Source organism: Drosophila willistoni (genome assembly GCF_018902025.1).
Source record: "Drosophila willistoni isolate 14030-0811.24 chromosome XL unlocalized genomic scaffold, UCI_dwil_1.1 Seg142, whole genome shotgun sequence".
Lineage (NCBI taxonomy): Eukaryota > Metazoa > Arthropoda > Insecta > Diptera > Drosophilidae > Drosophila > Drosophila willistoni.
In genome coordinates this window covers 5,374,710-5,400,431 of record NW_025814053.1, presented here as the reverse complement: position 1 = coordinate 5,400,431, position 25,722 = coordinate 5,374,710, and the positions used below count along the sequence as shown (strand labels likewise).

General features: G+C 40.2%; 1 protein-coding gene across 2 annotated transcripts in view; it reads right to left on the bottom strand.

Annotated features, from left to right (window-relative positions):
• Positions 1–1,571: 1,571 nt before the first annotated feature.
• The window catches only part of LOC6644736, a 51,172-nt gene continuing 27,021 nt past the window's right edge, over positions 1,572–25,722 (bottom strand). Inside the window, exons 1-9 of one of the 2 annotated variants that reach the window (XM_002067531.4) lie at positions 15,084–15,311; positions 13,854–13,988; positions 7,400–8,039; positions 6,377–6,639; positions 4,981–6,311; positions 3,386–4,878; positions 3,135–3,318; positions 2,917–3,036; positions 1,572–2,845 (exon numbers count right to left, since the gene is read on the bottom strand). In XM_002067531.4, the coding sequence (XP_002067567.3) occupies positions 2,659–2,845; positions 2,917–3,036; positions 3,135–3,318; positions 3,386–4,878; positions 4,981–6,311; positions 6,377–6,639; positions 7,400–8,039; positions 13,854–13,988; positions 15,084–15,296 (4,566 nt within the window). In that variant the 5' untranslated portion in view covers positions 15,297–15,311 and the 3' untranslated portion in view covers positions 1,572–2,658. Of the gene's footprint in view, positions 2,846–2,916; positions 3,037–3,134; positions 3,319–3,385; positions 4,879–4,980; positions 6,312–6,376; positions 6,640–7,399; positions 8,040–13,853; positions 13,989–15,083; positions 15,312–25,722 lie in introns of those variants that run through there. The other variant, XM_023177016.2, reaches the window with a different exon arrangement.

Here is a 25,722-nt window from a genome sequence, read left to right as displayed (position 1 = left end):
ATAAATCTGGTGGAGAGGAGATGGTAATATGGATTGATGGTTGATTCGCTCTGCTCTTGCATAGTGTAAACTGAGTGCACAGTGGTATACATATATGTATATATATATAATCGGGTGCTATTTAATGTTAATTCTCTCTTAAGATCTGATTTGGTTTATTTTTGGTTTTCTTTACTGCTACGGAAGCCTCAAAAATGTTACTATATTTCTGTATGTATGAGTGTTTCAATGTGTGTGTAGGTGTAATGTTTGATGTATTCATTATATGGAATTGAAAATCTTATGCTTAATAATCGTTAGGCAAGTATATAATTTCTTTATTTACAAAAAGCAAAAATTGAAAAAACCACAAATGATAATGAGAAAAAAAAAAGAAAATCTCTACAAAAAAAACTTTACAAGCTGGACAGTTTGAAAGTCAACTAAGTTGACATGCTCTTGTCACAGAAAGAGAGAGAGAGAGAGAGAGAGAGAGAGAGAGAGAACATGAAAGAAGAAATTTAAAAAGATCTCAAACGGTTTTTTTTACATATTTTCTTTTGTTTCATAATTTAAGATAGTGAAAAACGATCGTTAAACTTATGTAACTTGAACCTAGTAGAATAAAAACACATATAGAATTAGTTGCATACTTTTGGGGATCACTTTTGGAAAACCAAGATATGCAAAAAAAAAAAAAAAAAAAACAAACCCAAAAGAAAAGATTAACTAAACTAATGTATAATTGAATCACTATATGTTGTTCTCAAACTAAATTCTAGTTTGCTTGAATGAGAACTGCCCCATTTACACTTTAAAAGCAGTGTTGGAAAATGTAGATTGTCAATCCCTTTCTCTCTTGTTTTCTTCGTTGGCATGGATTAAATGAAATTTTTATCAAATATATATGTAAAAACATATTGCACTGCATTGAATTGTCTAAAGTACAGTTAGAAATTAGACAACAAAATGTACACAAATAAACATAGGACTAAGAATAATTATAATAATAAATACTTTGGCACACATAAATTTATATAAAAATTAAATATTTGAAATTGCACAATCGAAAATTATTTGTATTTGCGAAAATAAACGAACGTATTAGTCACATTACAACTTGATCGTCCTGTACTAATTCTGTTGGAACCAAAAAACCATTGACTGCTCGTTAATATCCTGTGTGTGTTTATATATATAATTTAAATAGTAAGTATATATATATATATATATGTATATATATAATTTTTGTTTCGTTTTCATAATATAGTTTTTGGTTGGAGATTTAGAAACTAACACTTAATACCGACTTTTTTTCATATGCGTTGCTATATCCTTGACACAAAAAAAAAATACTATCCTCCCTACAAAAAAAAAAAAAAAACAAAAATAAAACCGAAATTTCACAACAAATGAAAGAAAGCGCTTAAAGCGTTATTCTTCTTCTTTTTTTCTTGGCCTATCAGATAATTTGAAAAAAAAACTAAAATGAAAAAAAAAACTTGTTCAATATATTATTAGTTATTATCATTCCGAATATACGCACACACACATATATATAGATATAGATATATATATGTTGGTATTTACATGTACATATATCTTGTATTTTGTAAAGATTTTTAACATAAAATTAATCAACAAATTTCTTAGAGTTTCGAGTTAAATATTTTTGTTTTTTTTTTCTTTCTTTTTTGTTTTGTTTCAGTGTATGCCTGTTTGTTTGTATGTGTGTAAATGCCGTCCTGTAAGTTAACGGGGCTTTACGTCAGAGGAAAGTAAAACTGGAAGAACGTGACCATTTCCACTGGTTGGTTTGGTTTGGTTTTTTAGACGGCATGTGAATGGGCCATAATGTGTAACCCCCTTTGGCTATCTTCTGTCTATCTGGTTGTGTGTGTGTGAGTGGGTGTGTGTGTTTGTAGGTGTGTGTGTGACTTAGAAAGTATACGCTTGATACTGATAAATATATATATATATATATATATATATCTGTATACTCTACCATAAAATTGCTATACCAAAGATGAGTTGATGCTGTCAGTGTAAACATGTCTAAAAACGTTTAAACACACAAATTAACCATTGGGACGAGATGTAAACCTTGTCTAAGTTGTCCAATTTAACAGCTTTAATCTTAACATCTGCCAATTTCTTATGCAAAATACAAATATTTGTAAAATATTGGAACTCTAATTTTGATTCAGATAGATCAGCATTATCTTAGACAAGGTTTAAGCAACTAAAGAAGAAAATGAAGCTTTGCGATTTTCAAAGTTCCCCAGAATATTTTATAACTAGCAACTGTCAAGTGCTATATACATATATATATATGTATTTGTTTAGTTTTTTTTTTTTTTTTTGGTATTGTCTGAATGTGCTAAGTACTTTAAACGCTAATCTAGTTCGTGTCTTAGTCTGTGTGTGTGTATGTGTCGATGAGTTAGTGAGTGATTTGAGTAAACCGACATAAAAAATGCACGACAAAAAAAAAAAAACAAACAATACAAACAATCTTATATAGTAAAAACTACAGCATATAACTAGTGCATAGTTACATATGTTTTATACCCTTTGTTTTTGGTTTTTTTTTTGTTCTCTCTATATGGCTAATTAATATGTTATTCTGTGTGTGTGTGTGTGAGTTCGTTTCGCCAGTTCTGTGCTCTGTGTGAAGGCCTAAAGCAACTGTGCTATTACGGGCTCAATGAGACACATATGTTCGGCCCCACGAACCGGCAATCGATTGAGACAGAAATGCCTTATCATATCGGGTACCGTTTCAAAAGGACGACTGAATTGACCCAGTATATATTGGCCGGCTTCGTTGCGCTGTATTCGCATATGCATAAATCCCTTGGCTCCCCTACAAAATCGACAAGAGAGAAGGAGGACGATAATGATATCGAAATGTTATCGAAATGCCATTTCACTTACTTTAGCGATAACGAATAGTCCTGTTTGGTTGACTCGCAATTGCGGACAAGAAATGAACCTTCGGCCAAAGGACGCAGCGTAGTTTCTGCCTCGATGCGAGTTATGGCCCCATGGTACCAGCTAAAAGAAAAGATATCGATAAATTGGAAAACCGATTAGTAAGCAATAGGGGCAGGGTAACCGATAAACTGTCAGTTTATAATTGTATTTGATCTTACCCTTGACGCTCTAGTGGTATGGTCACTTCAATTAGATCCACCGCTGTGACATAACCCTGACAGAGATTTATGTTTAGTTCCTTGTTGCTATTGAGTCCCCTCAGATCAAGACTGCCAAATTGTTTGGCCGCCTGACGTGGCTCATTCAGATTTAATGTCAAGTTCTGACGGAAAAGTGCTGTGTCTGTAAGAGAGGCAAAGGAAAAGGTGAAATTCACGAGAGTGTTAACTAGAATCTTATGCGGTCTTACCCAGCTTATTGGCCATTTTTGGATCATCACATCGCATGGAATGACTGGACGAGGCCTGGGAAATTCCACTGGATTCGGTGCTATGCATCATTAGATTATTGATCTCGGCCTGATTGGCCCGGAGGCGTCGCCTCAGTTTTGGCATGTCGAAGGGCAGCTCGCCAAGATCCACTGAAGTGGCACTACCCGAAGTGCAGGCGGCCTCCTGTTGCAGGGTTTTGCGACGCCGCAACTTGGGCATATCGAATGGAAGATCACGTAGCTCTTGCGGCAAGGCAGCATTGGCATTAGAGCTCGCACTGGTCCCACCGCCTCCTCCTCCTCCTCCTCCTGTTGCTGCTCCAGCAACACCAGAATTGCCAGCATTGCCTCCACCACCAACAGTTCCACTGGAATTCGAGGCGTCTGAGGCACCAATTAGCTGGAGTTTCGGTAGGGTTAAGCGCTGGAGGGCCATTGCTGGCAAAGGTTTGCCATCTTCACGTGAATGCAATGAGATGCCGCTATCGGAGCCGAGGAATTCATCAGCCAGATGGAGTAGGGCCTTATTGGGGGCACCTCCGCTACTGCCTCCACTTCGCCGTTGCTGCTTACCCGTGGCACTAGCCACAGTTAACAATTGAGGCTGAGCGGCTGCAGTTGCTCCCTCCTCTTGGGTCTGTCCCTGCTGCTGCTGCTGTTGCTGCTGAGACTGCTCTGAGGCTGGCTCTTGCGAGGATTTATCCGATATGGGACTGAGTATATGCAATTTGGAATGCAATAGCAAGGGCGGTGGTCTCAATGGATAGGCCACACTTGAACTGCAGCTGCCACTCTCCGAGCTGTGCGAACTCAATGAACTGGAGTGCCTTGACTCGGAACTGGAAGTGCTGCGATTGCCCTCACTTGTGCTGGAGCGCAATGATTCCATGCTGCCGCCGCTGCTTGAGGTGGCAATGCTTTCCGTGGAGCTATAGTTGTGTCCACCACCAGCTTGATGTTGCCCATTGCCACCGGCAGCATGGCTGGCATGGCCATGCCGCGTCCTTCTTGCCCCATGATGGTTATGATGGTGGTGATGATGATGGTGATGGTGATGAGAATTCTGACCGGTCGGTTGGCCTCCACTGCGTCGCAGTTCCAATACTCGTCCCGATTCTAGGACAAAGGATCGCGGCCTCCTTGCTGCATTCGGCGCGGAAGCTGAGGCAGAGACGGAAGCGGATGCAGTAACCGATGCTGATGCCGAGGCACCGGCCGAATTGTTTGAATTCGAATTGGTTGAGGGCGGATTCACGTAGGCGCTATCGGTGAGGCTATTATCATTGCTCGAATTGCACAATTGCTGTGGCAATCGGAGATCTCTTAGACGGGGATGCGCCGGATTGGCCAATGGCAAGTTCGGGGCACTCTTGATGCTGTTCAAGTAGCGTTCATGTTTACCCGGAAACTTCATTGGCAGCGGCGCCGTGGATGGTGGCGATGGGGTATACCCTCGTATGGGCAATTGTGAGATGGCTCCAGTTGATGTTATTCCCGTTCCTCCTCCTCCTCCTCCCGTTATTGATGTCGCTGCTGGTGTTGTTGTTGTTGCTGCTGCTGCTGTAGCTGCTGCTGTCGCTGCAGTTGCTGCTGCTGATGATGTGTTAGATGTTGCTGCTGGGTTTGTGATATTCTGATTCTGATTTTGCTGATCCCGATGATCAAAATCCATTTGGCTTAATTGCATTTTGGCCATTTCCGTTTGCGCCTGATGCACTTGCACCTGCAGGGCATCACTGCTAACCGAGGATTGCTCTTGCAATGCCTGATTTTTGGAATTCTTTGCCCGCTTACACTCCAGGCGGGACTTTCGACTTTGTGACTTAACATCCGTATTCCCATTGTTAAGTTGCAGCAGAACCGAGTGATTGGTTATGCGATCCACCTCATCCAGATCATCATCCGATTTGGCTATCTTACAATCGAAAGCCGTCTCATAGATCTGTCGTCGACGGCTAGCCATGGTGTCCGAATCCTGATCTTCGTCGTCGTCGTCAACGTCGTCGTCGTCGTCCTCCTCCTCTTCGTCGTCGCCGTATAAATCGAGCGTATTAATCGACTGTGATTGCTTCTGGTTTGTCAATTTGTCAACTGTACTGGGTGGAGCCGCCGGTGGAGCACACTCGGCACACTCATGGACCCCATGCGGATGGACATAGAAAATGCTGCGTGGACGAAAATACTCCTCAATCTCGTCGAGATCGACACCAATGCCAATGCCAGCAGCAGCAGCCGATGGGGCGGCAATACAGGCACCACACACGGCTGCTGGTCCCAGCAGGCGGTGCGGTGGCATCGGCGGTGAAGCCTCCGCCGGTGGTGGCGGCGCCTGTGCCTGTGCCTGTAACGCCTGTGGTGGGCAACACTTAAGTAGCTCACCCTCACCGGCGTCGCAGTGCTGTAACTGCAATTGCAATTCTCCGCTGCCGCTTCCCGTGGCACAGATCTGTGGCGTCTGCTGGTTACGCGGCTGAACGTTGCACGTTTTGCGCACTAAGGCCAACGCACGAGCATGCCATTCACGTCGCTTCAGACACTCGCTGCAATCCGATTCCTCGGAGGTGCTTGTGCTAGGTGTCTCACACCTTATGATATGGACACCCTCCTCGGTGAAGCTATAACGTTTCGGTGTCGACTGATCCCCTAGCAACTCCTCCTCGAGTCCAAGTTGACTCTCGTCCAATTGTGGTTCGTTGTTGGCTACTTCCGGGTCAGGTTCATCAATGTCATCCGCAGCATCGGCTAGCGGTTCATGGGGAGCATCCAAGCTAGAGCTCTTACGATAACCACTGGCAGAGCCACCAAGCGAACCGAGTATCAATTGATTATGCGTCTGTTGCGGTGGCTCACTTGCCGTACTTTGGCGGCACTTTTGCTTCGTCTCCTCACGCTCTTTGTCCTTATCCTGCAATAATAATAATTAAAATCTAAATCGATATTCCTCACAATTTATATATATGAGTGGCTTACCTTATCACGACTCTTTAGCAAGTCAGAGTAATAATACGGCGATGGTTGACGCTTACTGTGCTCGGTCTGGGCAACGGTTAGTTTACGTGGACTACGTTGCAATTGGGGTGGCAAAGGACGTACCAAGTCATCAGAAATGCTATCCGGTGAATTGAGTAAGGTTTGAGGTTGTGTTGATGCCTGAATTGTCTTTGACTCAATCGTTTCAATTTCCTCCTCGTCTATGTCCCCGTCATCGTCTGAGGATTTTGGTGCTGAAGAGTCTGCAAATGATCAAGAGAATGTTTCTATAGTTTGCACATTGAAGGAGGAGCATTGGGATTTTGCTGACAGCTTTTAATTAAGTCGCATATTGCGCGACTGCAAGTCGCCGCCGCCTAGCCAAGCGGGAGGTGGACGAGGGGGGGCAAAGGCAAATGAAGTCAAAGTTGAAGGCAACTTGTAAACTTGTAAGTGACGCAGTCTATTTGGCGCTTCACTGGCTAACAAGCACTCAGTGTGTCTGTGTCTCTGTCTGCTTCTCTTCTCTTCTCTACTCTACTCTACTCTCTGACCAATCACTGTCTGCCGTTTTCCATTTAACGCTTGGTTTAACCCCACAAAAACCGCAAGCAAGAAATTGGCATAAAGTGCCACTTAATCGCAAGACTAGTTAGTTTCACAAGCTAAATTCAATTTGCTAATTTCATAGGCCTACGAAATAAGTTTTCCAGTAAAAAAAACTTAAAAAAACAAAACTAATCAGTTACATCTAGAGAAACACATTCTATATAATCCATTACTAATTTACTAGGCATAGAAAAACTATCCTTTGAAGATTTATATGGTTTTGCTTTGGAAACGGAAATGATAAGTTATTGAGAATATTATAGTATGGAATTAATTATTTTGACATCTAAAATTATTCTCTTATTCTTTTTTGATTATAACTTGTTCACTTCTAATGTTTTTTCGTTGCCTTTGCAAACAATTTTTATTTCTTTGGTTCAGCCGCAAAGTAGGCAATACAATTTATTGACTTACCTGAATTGTAATTTCGTTTATCCTTTCGATGATTACCGTTATTATTATTGTAAGTGGAATGACGTTGTTGTTGTTGTTGCTGCTGTTGTTGTTGTTGTTGTTGCGCTGTTCGTGGTGTAGGCAAAGTCTGCAGTTGTTGTTGTTGTTGTTGTTGATGTTGCTGGTGACGTTGTTTTTGTCCCGTTCCCACACGTCGTTTGGCCTTCTTGTGAAAGACCTTTTTATGTTGCTGCTGCTGCTGCTGACCGTGAACGTTTTGTGAACGTGTATCCTTGGGATCAGAGTAACCTTCGATCAGTTTCACTGAGGCCTGTTTAATGTTGCTATTGGGCAACGGTGGATGCTGCAAGGTGGAACGTTGTTGCTGATGTTGCTGCTGCTGCTGCTGCTGTTGTTGTCCCGCCGGCAATGTGTTGTTGTTGTGCGCTTGATTATTTTGTGTATTATTGTTATTGTTGTTAATGTTAATGTTGTGCTGTTGCTGTTGTTGTTGTTGTTGCTGACTGAGCAATGTGGCCAAAGGGGCGGGCAATGGCGGTGGCGCAACAGCTGCTGCTGCTGCTGTTGTTGCTGTTGTTGCTGCCGCTGTTGTTGCTGTCGCTGGTTGCTGTGACGCTTGTTGGGCTTCTGTAAATGGCAGCTGTTGGTATCAGAAAGTGTGTGTGTGTGTGTGTGTGGAGAAAAAAAGAGGCAGCATTAGCATTTTCGCAACTAATTTGATTTGCGTTTCAATTTCGTACAAATTGTTTGCCATTTAATTGAAAATGTTGGTGCCTTAATAGGTTTTCATTTAACCCCGTTCTAACCCCAAAAGTAAACTTTTTTTTTCCTCTCCTCCCCCTCTGCCCCATTGCGGTTACATGATAGACCAACAAGAGAAAATAATAGAAAAAGAGAGCCGAAAGCCTAAAAGTGAAAAAACAACAAACATGAAATGAAGGAAACTCTCTATCAAGTTTTTTTTTTTACAGAGATTCTACAAATTAAAGATTTCATCTATACATAATATATTAGATTGGGTTCTGGAAACAGATCCTCAATGACATTTCGGAAAAAGAAACCATTTGGATTCATTTGTCTTTAGTCCAAAAAACATTTAAAAAAAAACTTGCAACATTTTCTTAAGTTCTCAACCTTTTCTCTACGGAGAACCATAAATTTTAATTGCAAAGAGCTGACTTTATAAGGCTACAAATCAATTAGGGCTTAAGTGGAAGTGGCTCCCCCTCCCGGCCAACGTTTTAAATTTGTCGCTTGAGTAAATAGAATTTGTGTGGCATTGAATTGAAATCATTTACGCAAGAGAGAGTGCTAATCAGATGACACTTCCAATTACCAAATGTCTCAATTACTCTGCACCTAAACATGTATTCATTTATCCAAACAACCATCCATCCATCCATCTATCTGTCCATGCAATATGCCTTGTTATGCTCCTCATGCAATTAATGTCGTTTAGACATGACAAATAGCTGACATATTACACAACTGCAACATCAGACTGTGACATTAAGAGTGACGGGGGGTGGGCAGGGAGATATTACAAATATGAGCATTGTTAATGTTAACACACACTTAGGCACACACACACACACACACATAGAAATATTTATTACATTGAGGAAACCAAATGAGGATGACCATATGGAAATGACAATAATAAGATGGGCTTGCACTTGCAATTTTGGAGAATATTTTTGTAATTGAAACTCATAAATTAAACTTTAATGGGTGTGTGTGTGTTTTAATGAATATTGAACTTGAAACCCGTGCAATGCGAAATGAGTTGTTGTTGTCGCTTAGCTACCAGGCAAGTATGTCTAGCCAGTCAGCCATGGCTCGTCTCTCCATCCACTCCACACAGACATGCCTTATGCCCCATCATCTCTCATCTCACAATCAGTTGTAATGTTCCCCTCCCCCGCCCACCATACACCCCTGCCAGAGATCCCTCCCTTCGTGATGGCAAATAATTGGGGTTGAGTATTCTGCTGCTTAGGGTGTTTATTCTGCATACACATACAAATACAGATATACGTATATATGTATATTTCCAGGATAAGGGTGCTCTTTCTCACTGGCTGTGACTGCACATAGATTGCTGTTTAAATATTTGCCTTTGATTATCAACATGCGATATTAACAGACATATTGTGTCTCGTTATAGCCATGTATGAATTGTATTCTCTATGGCTTTCAATCAAATCGAAACGGAAGGAGCCCGAACCGGGGAACCAGGCCAGAAGAAAGGAAAAACTTGAACAAATCGCTTGCCACATGAGACTAAACGAGTTAAATGAAGTTTGAAAAGGGATAGCAGGCAAGCAAAAAAAAAAAAAAAGAAAGAAAGAAAAAGCGGAAAAACTATTAACGGACAAGACAAATTGTATTGAACCAAGGAATGTTTCCTTATATAGATATTCTTGAAATCAATTGAAAAGATTTTAAATTGAAGCAAACTAAACAAAAGTCTAGACTCTAGACACAAGAGATTCTTTCTACTAGATTAGAAGCTAACACTAAACTGTTAGTTAGTAGTTGACTGCGGTCTAATTCTCTCGCTTAAGTAAATTTGTTTAAAACTAATGGAAATTAATAAAAACTCAACTTCCATTTGAATTTAAAATCTCGTGGATCTTAATAGTCTTGAAAATTAGCGAAAAGTTTCGAGAAATTAAATTAATACAGAACTCATAAAATAATAAAATAAGCAACATTTTTAAATCTATCAACAAGTAGAAAAAACAATTTTTGAAACATTTTGTAGCCATTCTCACAATATGCATTTGTTAGTCTTTTAAGGATATACAAAAAAGATCCTATATATGGCCAGGTTTGTTAAAGCAAATTTTTAATTAGAAATTTTTCATCGAAATTAATATTTCACTCATTATTCACATAAAGTCTTCATTTAACTTTTTGCAACTTTGCTTCGAGTTAATATTCAAAGAGGGAGTCAATCTTTTCCAACTCGTGATAATAATTAATGAATGATCTCTTTACTGGTTGGCCAATGTGGCGTATGAGTTATATTTAAGCCTTGTATGAACTTTAACTTTTGTTTTTGCGAAAACAAAGCAAAAAAAACGAAGAGAAAAACAAAAACAGGAAAAATAAATATCAACATAGGCAAGTTATTGAAATAAACCGAAAGGAAAATATACATATACACTGACACACAGAGGCACACACACAGAGATGAATGTGCATAAACGTGTTCTGACTGCCATACCAGGACACAGCTCTTTGGCTCTTTTGTGTGTGAGTGTGCGGTTTTTTTTTGTTGTTGCTTTTGCTGTTGCTGTTGCCGCTGACTTATCGCTGAATATTACTCCATGGAGAGTAATAGCAAGAGCAACAACAGCAGCAACGGTAAAAGCCATGACAAACTCCACTCTCACTCCGAAATCCTCTTGTTTTCCTCTCTCTCTCTCTCGCACTCACACTCTCATTATGTCTCTCCCTCTGTGTCTCTGTCTCTCTCGTTCCCTCCATCTCTCTCTTTATTTCAAGTGCATACTTCAGCAGCAGACGAGGAGGTGCATTTCATATCGAAAAATGTCGCGTCCCCATTAAAAACGTGAACAACAGCAATACACACACACACACACACACACACACAAACACACTCATACATTTGTATTTATGTACATACATACATACATATATCTATGAGTGCCTAGTATATGGACACGCGTCCAACTGTTTACGCCAAACAAAAGTCATGAGATAAAATTACATTAATAATTGTGAGAGCTGGAAGAAACTGGAAGTGGAAATGGAAATGAAAATGACTTCAAATGAGCAACAGACACAGCAATGGGGAGTGGGGGATGGGGATGGGGATGGGGATGGGGATGGGGGAACAGCAACTCAACCCAGGAAGTAAAGTCCTAAACGATGTTGCCATAGGCCATTTGCTAGTTTAAAAGGCTGGCCAAAATGAAAGAAAGTAGGGGAAACTCGTGAATTGGAGTTTAATGGCGTTTAGGTAAATACATAATAAATGACTTTAATGAGTAAATAATTAAGAAACTTTATCCATCTAAGAATCTATGACCAAAAGAGTTGTGATTTAGTCATTTAAGGAGTAAATACTAATAAATTCTGCCTAAATTAAAGATTTTTACAGCGCCTCTCATCATTTATGAATATTAATTGAGAGTGAAATAAAAGAGAAGAAGAAATTTTCAATAATTAAAATATTAATTGTCATTCAAAAAAATAACCCACAAATTGGCAGAGTTAAAGATATGCAAAAGCAAAGAGTTTTTTAAAATTTTGAACCATTTTTTAAAGTAAATTTTTATGATTCCCACTGTATACAGTTCTAACCGAGTTTCATCTCGATCGATATCAAAGCAAACAATTTATAAAATTATATTTCGATACGAGTTTTGAAAGAAATTATAATGATATTGAAAATTTTCAACAGTTTTGAATCATCATGTTAATTCCCAAAGTTTTAATGCCAATAAAATGCTCAATTTTCATTTCAAAGAAATTTTCAGGTGAGGGTTAAGGGCCTTTAATCTGTTTTCAACAGTTATAAAGTTTCGAAGGGCATAAATTAAAAAAAAATATTTTGAACATTCATTCTATACAATTCATTTAATCCATGTCAATCTTTGAATAACTCTTCAAAGTGCAAGTGTAAATAATGTGAGTAAAACTTATTCATATTGAAACTTATCGCATTTAGTTGAGATTCATTCATCATTTATGTAATGATTTCTTTACTCACCCACTCACCCACTCACACACACACACAAAGATTGATAGTGATAAACATAAACTGCCACATGTCCTTACCACCCCCCTCTCCGCCAACAGAATACAGCCTATCACCCCCGTTATGCATATTCTTTCGATAACATAAACATAGTTTGATTCCATTTGCATACTGATTCTTGCCAATATCCTGCCGTAAATCTTGACAAGATTTCTCAATCTCTTTAAGCTCCTTGGAAGATTGCCAGCACAAATCTTATGAAACACACACACACACACACGTACACCCAGTGTGCCCCCATCTCTGCCCTGCCTTCTTCGTCCGGGGCTAAACAAATTTCAATAAAATGAAATTCAAGTGGCAACGAGAAGCCTGTTCACTTTTCTTTTCGCTTTTTTTATGCATGTGCCTCATGCGGCGCACCATTTTTTGTGCTTTCACTTTAGTGGCAATATGCAAAAGGCCGAACAGGGGAGATGGAGCGGTGCAGGAGTGAGGGAAACAATACTCATACACACACACACACAGAAAATATTTCGTATGGGCCATAAAAAAGAGCATCCCTCCAGCTTTCTCCTTCTCCCCTCCCCGCTTCTCATTGCCACACACATTTCTATATAGATAACGTGCAGAGATTTTTCTTCGTTTTGTTTTTATTATTTTTTTTTTTTTTGCACACTGGGATTCCAATTTCGTCCATGGGGAAATCTAATATCGAATCTGTGCCGATTTCTTTTCAATAGACATCTACAAGTGTCCATAGACATATGCCCAAAGGAGAAATTTGGCAAATATTATGTAAATATTCTTAATTAGCATGAATTTGGCAGATCTTGAGTCTAGTTCAATATCTGTTTGATACAAAACAAGTTGAATAACTCAATTCATTCCATGGAGCTCTTCGTTTTCTATTTCTATTCTTCTTCTCTTGATCACAATTAGTTCTAGACTCTAGAGATCTGTATTCACTTCAATTCAAATGATGACAGAAGTAAATTTAGGTATTCATACAATATTCATTCTCATGGAAAATGAGTTCAGTAAGATTTATGCAAAGTTTTGTCTAAATGTAAACCACTGTGCTGGAGGGGTGGGGGGTTGTGCCTGGCTGGTGTGGTCAAAGCCGTTTGATTTGTGGCGCATTTTCTGCAGGCTGAACGCCATAATATGAGGGAATATATCTGCCAGTTGCCCATCTCTGTCTCCCTCTCCCTCTCTGTCTCTCTCTCTCTCTCTCTCTCTATCTCCCTCTTTCTTTCATTTTTGGTTTTCGTTTGAAACATTGTTGTAGCGCCCGCTGGGCAGTCATAGTCGTTTGTTTTCCCTCCTCTTTCCTTCGTTTTGTTGTTCTTGTTGGTTTCTCTTTCTTGTTTTTTCTTTCTTTTCTCTCCTTTTGCAATATTTTTAGCCAATAGTCCGTTTGGTCCATTCCCTGTACATGGGCATTGTTTGAACAATGCTTTGTTTGTCCAGTCAACCAGTCAGGCAATCGGGCAGTCAGCGTACACCCAAGCCAATCCTTCAGCCTTTGGGCTGGAATGGCTTTTCATTAGCGCATTGCTGATGCAGCTGACGACGTTGTCCTTCGTCTACATTTAGCTATCTACTTCTACCTACTAAAGTTTAACAATTAGGCCTGGCCTGCCAGCCAAGTTAATTGCCTTTTTTTTTGCTATAGCTCTGATGAAAAATGAGGAAAAAATTGATATTAAATCTACTTACAAATTCAGTTTGTGGACTTGGCGCTATCCAATGCTCGGGATTTGTTGGTATTGCCTCGGCCAGGCAAGGATCAAAACTGGACGGTCGTTTCTTCACAAAATCTACGGGCAGGCTGTAATCATCACAGATGGCAATCTGAAAGAGAGATAGAGACACAGAGAGAAGCCATGGAAAAGGTGTGAGTAAGTAAGAGATGAATAAGAAGCTTTCACGCAATTTATTTATGCTAAAAATAACATTTACAGAACACGACACGTGCCCTCGTCAAGTGGCAAGTTCTGATGGTGGAGGAAGGGGGGAGGGAAGGTGATGTATGTGGGCCCCCTCTTACCTAACCCATCATCTTTTCTACCTTTGCCATTTGCGTATCGTTGTCGTTTGCCTGCGTCATCAAAAGTGTTCAACAATGGCTAAATTACAGTTACAATTAAAAATGGCGACAATGCCCGCCTTATTCTCTCTCCTTCTCCCTCTCACTCTCACTCTGTGAGATGTGTGTTTGAAAGAATTTGAGCCCAGACCAGGCAAGCAAAAGCCTTTTGTCAAGTATTCTTTTACCGGATGGAGTGCTTACTGAATGAGTGGTTACATGGCTGGTTTTCTTTTTTTTTTTTGGCGATGGAAGGAGTGGGACAGGGGACGGGAGGGATCCAAATGAATTTGTTGTTGCCAGGTTTTCTGCAATTAACATCAAGTGGTTAGAGCTATTCTGATATAACATATACACACCCACGCACAGACATTGAGAGAAAGCATTTTCATAAAATTGGTACAGTTGCACGGGAAAATGTAGCAAATATTGAATACCATTGCCTACTTTTGTGGGCAATAAAAATGTGAAAACACATCTGATTCGACAACTAAATTTGTTATTACATCTTATCCAATAGTCCACTCAATAGTTTATAGTCATTTATTGTCATTGTCTTTGGAGAACGCATATATCTATACTAACGCCCAAAAGTATGCTACAGGTTAAAGTTGTATATGATTTGTCAAAACAAAGAATGTTCAACGAATGTTGCTAGGCTATAGAAGGCCTTTTCAACAGTTTTTTTATAATTTTCAGAAGATACACTCTCAACTGCCTATTGCATACTTTAGGGCCACGTGATGCGCTCTTAACTCTTAAGACAAAGATCTATGGAAGATTAAAATCCTTTAGCCAGATTTAATGTTGAAATTGTTCGACGACTGATGCTGGTCTATTAAATAACCAATTTGATGTACCTCGAAATACAATTGCAAGCGATAAAGTTGACGACAATGGCGACAATACCATTCCATGCCATTCCATTTAGTGCCATTCCGGCAAGTGAACTCATGCGCCAACTCTCTGGGGATATCGACACAGCTGCTATGAAAGCGCCAGGCACAGGGACCAGAGCAGACCACAAAAGTCTCCTCGGTATTAAAATCAATCCAACAGCGACGACAGAACATGTTGCTAATAATTTTTCAGACTCCACCACCACGAGTCTCCAAGCAGACACAGACAACGCAAAGTCTGCTAACAGGATACCTAGGATAACAGCAACAACAACAAGGACAACACTTAAGAAAATTACAAAATGTACAAGAGACGAGAGCAAGCTAGACCGAACGAAGTTGAGGTGAGATAAAAGAAGGACTAAGCGCGCTTTGCTCTCAGGTGTTGACAAGCGTATGCCAAATCCAAGACTGAGACCTCCCCCCATCTTTAGCCATAGTCTTATATAACTCTAGAGAGCAAAATGAGATGTCTTTTAAGAGATTTGAACCAACTACCACCAACTACATCTAGAAGGTGGACTACTGATGACTCAATAAGCTACATTTAGTTGCCAACTGGCCAACTAGTCTCATCTTTGTCGTTAGTTGCCTTTCACTTAACATTGGACCATAAAAAATGTATTGCCAAATGCTTTTGGCTCATTGGCTGCATTTTGTCTGCTTGAGTAAATATCATAAATTTTAAAGACAGCATTAATGCAACTCGATGTCGAGTCAGATAGCCTTGAGGCCCTGAGCTACCTGGCCACACACACACACACACACACACAGTTTCTGTTGCCTGTTTGGTTTTAGTTTTCCTTTTGCTTGCACCTTTCCCTCTTCCCCCTTACCCATTTCCCCCTTCCTGCTTCCTGCTCCATAGTGGCGCATAACCGCAGGCACTTTGGCAGCAAGCCCGCTTTTGCGTAAAGACAAATGCAACTTGCAAGTGAGCCTGGGCTCATTCTGGCTTGTGTTTGGTGGCCACATGTTGCCCCATCGTGGCAAGCTTTTGACACAGTTCTCTTCTCCTTTTTTGTTGGCACTGGCCACGGAAATGGCAACCTGGCTGCACCGTTTGGTCTTGGCATATTGCGGAAATCGCAAAGATGCCACAAAAACCCCTAAACCAAAGTAAACCGAGATAGAAACAACGTAGAAAGCATCCGAGCCGGGACACGACGCGCCTTTTGGTCTTGGCTTTGATTTCGCCAAAAAAAATAAAATAAATATATGACAAATTCCTAAAATAAAACAGAAATTTCTTTAATGTCGACTTTTGTTATACCCTTACTAAACTTAGTCACGTATGTATGTTTGGAACGCAAAGTCAATAGGTCCTGTTTAGCTAGTGACCTTCGAGGATGATCCTTTAGACTTGTAAACTCGTGAGCTAAGTTCTCTCCTAACCACTCAGATGTCAGCAACATACGCGGAACCTCCTTATCAAACTGTCTATCAAATTCTCTCTTTCTCCTTGTCAATCTCATTCTTCAAGTTACTCTCCCTCTCTCTCTCTCTCTCTCTCTCTCTCTCTCTCTCTCTGTCTCTTTATATAGACATTCGAGTAGGGCTTATCCTGTTAATCCTGTTGTTGCTGTTTGTCAGCGCTGTCAAAGTGTCCTTCCTCTTCTAATTGCAATTAGCTGAAACCAACTTTAACCTTTTAACCTAACGATGGTCCTACAACTGTAAGGGATTTGCCCTGACTTTAGTTTGTCGCTTTGGCTTGACTAACTGACTGATTGACTGATTGATTGATTAATCGATTGCCTGCCATCTCTTTCACACTAGCTGGCCAATCGTTAGCTGATTGATTAGTTCGCTATGCAAGGGCTGGCGCTTTCAATTACCAATTACCGTTTGACCACCATTCTCCTGCCCCGTCCCCATTGCCTGTTGCAGGATAAACAAGCAATTCGCTTTCAGATTGGCCCCTTGGGGGGGGGGGGGGGGGGGGGGGGGGGGGTGAGGGGTGGTGTGGGTCGGTTGGCGTGTGTTAACATTGGCCTTTAACGCTCAATTGATTTGTATAGGCAAAATGCGTGGCGATTACAGGTAAATTTCTCTTCCCTCTCGCTCTCTCCCTCACCATCTTCCCGTGTCAATGGGAGGGAGCAATGCAACTTTTTAATAGCTCTCACTGGTCCAACCCCAACACATAAATGCTGTCTCCTCTCCTGAGGAAAGTATGCAAAATATATATAAGTTTTTTTTTTTTTACCGATGTTTGTATCAGCCTCAATGGCACTTTTGGGAGTGGGTTAGGCAGAGGCGTGTCAAAGTTTCAAGTGTTGCTCAAGTGGTGGAATGGGGGGGGGGGGGGTTAAGGGAAAGGGGGCATATATTTCATTTACACAAGACTGCCCCTCAGATTGCTTTGGGGTTGCACATAAATTTTAATTAAATATTCTTGGTGGGTTCACGCTATTTTTTTGCTTTCTGTTTTTTTTTTTATTTTTCATCCCGTTTTAAAACTCAAAGTGACTCAGGCAGATAGACGGACAGATAGGAGAAGAGAGATGGCGAGTTGATGTGGCATGTGGCACATGGAGATTCACCACCTGCCATTTCGTCTATAAATTTCAATGTCGCACCACCCGAAAACAAAAAATGCCACCTCATCTCAATGCAGTCAACTCACTCGCTGCCACGCTGAGGGTTGAAATACCAAATGGCAGACACCAGGAGACAGAAGGCACTCTTGGCCAAGTGACAACGACGGCGACAACCCTCTACACACACAATCCGAACTGAGCCACCATAAATTGTTTGCCCAAATGTAATGAAAATTACAAAAAAGAAAGCACACACACCACACACACTGGCAAAACGGATGAATGTAAGGAAAACGAGGCAAACCGTAAAATAAATAAATTCATTTGCGGCTGCTGACCAAGGCCGGTTGAGTTTTAAATACTACACATGTTGCCAAACATGGTTGCAACAACAAGCCAAACCGCCACCCGCCACCCTCGACACCCACGACACCTTCCCCAACACACAGACACATCCAAACAGTGGTGCAAAGTTGGGGCAAAATAAATGCCAAAGGCAAAAAGACTATCAAATTTTCTTCCTACAGATATTACTAAAAGGATTTGGCTTCAACCAAATACCGCTTTATCTTTAAGGACTTTGATAACATGTATTTATTATCTAAATTGTGGTAATAGATAGTAATAGAAACATGATTTTGCTTCAACTTTAAGCTCCACAACATTTTTTTGACACCTAAAAGTATGCCATGAATTCATTTTTCACTTATAAGAAGCGTTTTCAAATGTCTTATAGTTGAAAAAATTGTACACACTGCAAAACCTTGTTTATAAACTAATTTCCTTATCTACAGGACATAAAAAAATGTCATAAAACCAATTTTGTGGCATACTTTAGGGGGTAAATTTCACCCATTGCACTTGCACACCCTATATCAACACCTTTAAGTGATATGGTCAACAATTCATTACGTAAATTAAGTAACTTTCGTGTCTCTAGTGTGGCTTAGAGCCATTTAGAGTTATAGATATATATTATTGCGCTCCGACGGTCTTGAGTTAAGACTATTACTTGACAATCTGTTTGCTTCATTCAACCATGATCAGTGCTAATGAAATCTATGAGAGAAACACATACTCTCTGGCCATGATAGTCAACTGGCAACTGCCAAGCGAAGCTAACTTCCTGTTTTTGGAGCAGAGAACATACATACATATACATATAGAATATAGAGTTGGCCAACCCCGCTTCTTCTCTGAAAACCCTTTATGCCATTCCAACATTTCCATCCGCAATGTCCTCCTTGCCCCCCATCACCATCTCCAGCTCCAGCTCCAGCTCCAGCTCCTTCTCCATCGGCATCGTCATCGTCATCGTCGTCGCCACTACAGTTGAGCGCACATTGGAAATTGTTCTGCTTGTGGGAGCAGAAGTTGAGCGGGTTTTCTGCGCTGGGATTGTGTATAGTTTTTGTGAACTTTGCAGAAATGCAGTGACCGGAAAGTTGTAATATCCAATCGGCACTTTATTTGCGAGTTGTTCACACTGGCGCAATTCTCCTCCCTCCTTCACTTCACTTCATTTCACTTCAGTCCAGTTTGAAACTGTGATTGGTGGCGTCTGTTTTGTTTTTTTTGGGTGTGCCATGTGTGGGTGGTTGCGGGCTGGAAATGATTTGGTGTAGTCACTTAAATGGGCATTACGTGGCAAACGAAATGAATTGCCTGCAAAAGTGCCAATAATTGAGACCCAAATGGTCATTCTATATCGGAAATTGTAGTTGGAATTGGAATTGGTTGCAAAAGTGACCAGAACAGAAGCCAGCCAGTAGTAGTCAGTAGCAGGGAATATTACAAAATAAATTGCAATTCCTGGTTGGTTGTTCGTCGTTTGGCTTTGTCATCAATTTAATGTTCCACATGCAAATGCAGTAGCAAATTATCTAGATTGGTTTATATGTATGTACATGGCATATCATTATTTTTCCGACTAGTTCACGTCCTATATATTTACACATTAAGGATATTTGTTAGTAAGTGGTTTAGATTACCATTACCGTTTAACGAATTGCTCAATTCAAAAGAAAACAATGGCAAATAAAGGTTCCTAAGGTGTAATTGGTTATCATTCTAGGTAGACGTCTTAATACTAAGGCAAAGAAGATATAACTCATGGGATCTGCCTATTAAATGACACACCTGAAAAGTAGAGATAAAGGACTCCAGAAATTAGAGTAAATATTTTCCAACCTAAATTTAGGATCTTTCTTGGAGAACTTCTTAAACAAAATAAGCAAGAGTTAGGTCACTTTTTATGCCTTGCAAGAAGTTCTTTTCTAGATATTTATCTCGCATTTTTATTTCCCAATCTGAATTAGAATTAATCATAATAGCCACTCAAAAGAAAAACAACCCGAAACTAACCCGAAACTCGGCCTCAAAATGGCTAACATAAAATTTAAAGACGACCATTTCCTAGGTGCAAAATTACGTATCTAATGAACAATGAACGTTGGCTCCTAAGCAAAAGCCCATTGTTGACCTTTTTTTCCACACCCAATTTTTGGTTTTGGTTTTTGCTTTTGTCAGCTAACCACAAAAACTACTTCGATGGGTTGGTGGGCCAAGCATATGGGTCCAATTACGCAGCACATCCGGCTGAAAGCGTAAACCAAACCCCAAAAACCAAACACCCCCCGCTCACTCCACAGGCCTCACTCCTTGCCGTTTCCAATTCCAATGGCAAGCACATCAACAAACACTTCACGCCTGACATTTGACAAGAAGACGTTCATGTCGAGGAGGAGGAGGAGAAGGAGGTGGAGGTGGAGGTTGGGTTGAAGGCGGAGAAGGAGCAGCCAAGAATGACGCTCACAAAAATCCAAATACAAAAAAATGGCAATAATATTTTTATGGGTATAAATAATACAACAGAGAAAGAGGGAAACAGAAAAGGCCAGAAGGGGGAAGGGAAGTGAAAGGAGGACAGAGAGCTTCTGTGGGGGATGGCACAAACTGTTTTTCACGCCATTTTCATGCATTGTGGGTGGTTGGGTGGTTCATGGGGAAGTCTTTCGTTTTGGCTAACCACACGCATTTAATGTTGGCAAAGTCGATTAAGCTTCTTCGTCCGCTTGTTCATAGCGGGTTTTCCTTTCCATTTTTTCTTCATTCCTTTTTTGGTTACCCACCAAAAAAGAAAAGGCAGCTGCTAACTATGACTTTGTCGTAAGCAAGGCCACCAGTGAAATGGTGGAGAGAGCGGAGGCGGGGCCGGGGGCAAATGTGTCTATGACTCAGCCATAGTGGCTGTTTGTTATGGTGAGATAGTGGCCGGGCCGGGGCGAAGGGGGGAGACAGCAAATGGTTGTCGCTTTTGTGGCTTATTAGTTTAGTTGAGAGTACAAAAACAATTTGAGAAATTGCTTGGCAAAAACAAACATATTTCATTTATGGCTGAGAAAGATTCATTGCAGATTCCTTTTCAACAAATTGAATAAATTACAAGTCACAACAAAATGGAAATCGAAAATGCACAAAACTCAATGCAATGGAAAATCTAAATATTTAATATCCAACTACTTAGTCTAATCAGTCTCTGGATCTATTTTCAAACCATGTAATCCAAACTTTCAATACTCAGAACAGACTTATACTACTGCTTCTTTCCACGATTCTAAAAAGCATTCCTGAAATATCACTTAACAATAACTTTCGGAATTATTAGAAGTTTACCAAAAATCCTTTATAGAACTTTTGGGCTTTAATTTCAAAAAGTTGCCTCAACTTAAAATGATAAAGCCTATTTTTTTGGCCATAGCTTCTGCCAATTTAGGCCCAAAAAATTTCCTAGTCAAGTCTATATGTGGAACTGAGGGGAAAGAGAGGAGAGTAGAGGAGAGGAGGAGTATAATCAGCAAGTCAAGCTCATGGATAAACAAAACCAGCCCCAGGCCACATATTTCATTTACGAAAATATTTGCGGAATTTAATTTTATGAAATTTTCCACTCGAGGGTTAACACACACACAGCCGAATCGAGCCGCCGACATCATCCTCTGTGGGTGGTTAACGTGGCCAAAAAGAAAAATGAAACGAAACCGAAGATGGGAACCCAACGCATAATGCTAAACAAATAAAAATTTCTGATGTTGATGCTGATGCTGAGAGGCATTTACATTTTTTTTTTTTTTTTTGGCAAATAATCACGTTGACTGATGTCGATGACGCGCTGAGAGAAAGAGAGAGACACTGACTGAGTGAGGGGAAAGAGGTGAGGGTATCGAAGTTGAGACAGGCTACTGACAGGTGGTTTGGCAAAGATTTCGAAATGCCTATTCAAAAATACAACAAGAAGTCAGCCTGAGTTATAGCGATAAAGCTAAAGCTTCCCCTTATTTTCACCCCCCCATCCACCCTGCACCATTTTTGCAATAGACTCACGGCACTTGAGTGCAAACATAACAGACCAGTTTTGGTTCTCATCCCCTTGATACAGGCCAAGTGAATGTTTTCATTTCACTGTCGAGACTTATGGCAATTTGTCTGCAAGTGTTTGTTTGTGTGTGTGTAAGAGAGAGAGAGAGAAAGAGAGACAGTATGTGCGTATGTGTATATACAGCTCATTAAATACAAATCAGCTTAGCAGCAACAGCGCATCCTCATTCTCATCATCATCATCATCATCAAGAGACAACTGACAACAGTTTGTGGTAAACTACATTGACATTAATGCCGAATATTTGTATACTCTTGCTAATTGAATTCGCTCAGAGTTTTCTTTCCAAGGGTAGAGCATTCGATAGTGCACTCTGTAAAACAAATTGCTCTGCAGCAGACTTCATAAAGTTAAAAGGATTCTAGGATAATCACCTTACGTGTAGATAGCTACAGAAAAGTGAACCCTTCAACCACACTGATACTTTGCTACCCTGTCAATAAAGTAGGATGGACAATTTCACAGAAAAGTGAAGAAAAAAACTACCAACTAAGCGAAGAAACACAAGCCAAACCAAAATCCACCTTTCAAATAGTAGTTACTAAGCAAACTGCGGCAACTCTTTTCTATAGTGTTGAAAAACACCTGCTCAATGTCTCTTTTTTAGATCTACTGACAACTCTTTTGCTGCAGTGTTGGTAAATGTAATGCCAAATTCAGCTGCCGATTGTAGAGTAAAGTGAGTGTAGTTCTTTTCTTTGTAAAATGCCCAAGCCGAAACATCAATGTAATTAAACCGACACGGTCGTTCACACCACACTCCATTAGGATGGATGCCACATGGGACACGGGATGTAGTGGAAAATTCACTTAAGCTTCAGGTAAGATGCTTGCCAATGCTTATCACAGAGACAGGCAGGCAGGCAGGCAGACAAATGCCGGCTCATGGACAACTCAATTTTCGGGGACCCCGACCTGAAAGTCAATTTAAAAAGCAAATATAAAACCTCTCAGTCAGTAGTATGGTTGGTGGTGTGTGTGTGTGTGTGTGTGTGTGTGTGTGTGTGTGTGTGCACTTAAGCCAAAGATAACAACGACAACAACAAGAACTGGCTGACAAGCATATCATCATCATTATTATCGTCATCATTCGCTTGGTCTTCAACGTCCAGACACTAATTAGTAATCCTTGACACGAGTTTCTTTGTCATTAAATATGCTACATGCGAAATGCCGGGACTCAGCTGCTGTATGTAGTTGTAGTCTTCGTTGTAATTATTTGTCCAAACACACACACACACACACACACACACACACACGCGAGTACAGGTATTAGGTTCATGGCATTACTTTTTGGTGCCATATCAAGTTTATGACCGACAGCCCACCCGTCATCCCATTCATCCCTTCCCATCCTTACTGCATACTTTTTCATTTTTCTCCCGTTTTTATGACTCATAATCCAAAAGAAAAGAGCAAAACCAGAAGCGGCAAAAGGGACAAGTAAGAAAGAAAGAAAAAACTACTATCTTATACCCCACTACTTCTGTTATATGTATGTGGACATAGCATCATCATTTGTATGACAACAGATCAATAACTTATAGAGCTTAGAGCCTTCTCTCTGAGCGGCATCCAGCTGGGACCATAGCCGCCTGGACCGAACATTCGAACAATTTCCATAATCTGCCAATTCGTAATTCATAGTAAATATATGAAAATTCGATTCGATTTGCTGTGATTTCATATTATTCTATCTTTGTATTTATCTCTCTCTGTCTTTCTCTCTCTCTCTATCCTTCTTTCGTTTCTTTCTTTTGGCTCGCACATATAGAATAGATTTAAGGGCCGCCGTCGCGTCAAAAGCATAAATCAGGCATTTTTCCATAGCATACTTATACGGGCCAGGCCCAGTGGGCACAGTAAGTCAAAAGCAGATATTTTAGCTTTCAATTTGTTTAAACAGAGCAGAGTTTAGCATTAATTATTTTACTCAAGTAAAAGTTGGATTTATTTGAAATCGAAACTTTATTAACGACCGAGTTCGAGTTACCCGAAATTAGAGTTTTAAACGGTCGTTAGGAATGTTCGCAAAAGTATGCAATAAACAGTTTGAGGATTCGCTTCAGGAAACATATAAAGAAGTTTTGGAATATTCTGCGGATAAACGAAATCTTCAAAGCAAACATTGCTTAAAAATTTTTTTGGAAATAATAAATACATTTCCAGTCTGTTGCATACTTCAAGGAGCAAGGTATATTGCATTTTATTACCATATTTATTTAGCATTTTCCATAGCTTTTCTAACCAAGGTGCCAACGTCTGGCCATGGTAAGATGAAGTGGAGAGAGAGTGAGAGGATCTTGGGGATTGTTTGGTATTGGTTAAGGTCTTTTCTGTGATTATTTTGCACGCGTTTTGCGTTTTGGCCCTATTCCAATTTGAAAATGCCGCCGGTGCAACGGAAATGTAACCGCAAGAGCCAAAAGCAAAGCATAAAAAAATGGGGTGACAAAAGGGGAGGAAAAATGTATATTTCAAAGCGTCAGACGACATAGCAATTTGTTGCGCACATGTGACGACGGTGACGCACATGTATGTGTGTGTGTGTGTGTGTGTGTGTGAGTCTGGTTGTATGCGTATTTTTGTGATGGGGCAGACACCGGCTAACATTTGACGATGACGCATAAAGCACATGTGGGATCGACTTTGGGGACTCTGACGGTAACAGTTCCTCCCTCCTCGCTTACACTTACATATTTTATGAAATCCAACACGCATCCAGCATATTGGACTATGCAGCGGGGGGGAGGAAGGGAAGGGAAGGGAAGCTCATGGGGCATGGACATGGCGCATGATGTTGATCTGTGGTTAGGTGGAAAACCGGAAATTGTAACACAAACTAGATTTTTCTGTGACTTGTCAAGGAGTGCCTACGAATTAGCATAATTTGTTAGTTTAACACGCTGCCCATCCATCCATTGAGGGTGTTTGTTGGTCAGGCGGCAGCTGTTTCTACACCAAAATGACATTATTATTATTGGTATTGGTAAATGATTATGCTGTTGCCTGAATCTATCTATGTGTATCCTGTATTATGTACGTGCCGAAATCTATGAAAATGACCCAACCATTTCATTTATTAGAACACAGACTCACACCCGTCTGACGTGCACTTTACATAACTAATGTCCAATGTCCAGGAACAGATGCCAACAGACTGCCAAACACTGTCAAAATGGCATAGCATAAATAAGCAATTTGTTCAAACTGTTGCCAGATTTTAGGCGCAAAAGCTAAACTCATTAATATGAGTGGTGACACAAATTTAAGAGGCGGAGAGCGCCCATGTCCACACCCAGGTGGACACTAAGCGAGGATACCAAGTGGTTATATATTTTTCCTAATTGAAATTTTGTTAATTAATATTGATAAATTACAATATTTTGTAACATTTTATCTAAGACTTTAAATATATAATCTAAATTATATGTTATTAAGGCATTTATTATCACTTCCTAACTTGATTTGATCATATGTACATGTGTTCAACGAATTAAAATTTTAGTTTAGTTCTTTGTTCTAAGGAATGAAGGAACTTAGCTCCTTGAAAGGTGGACTCTTGTATAAGGATAAGGAATGTCCTAAGGAGGACATTCCGAAAATTGTTTTAAAAAAA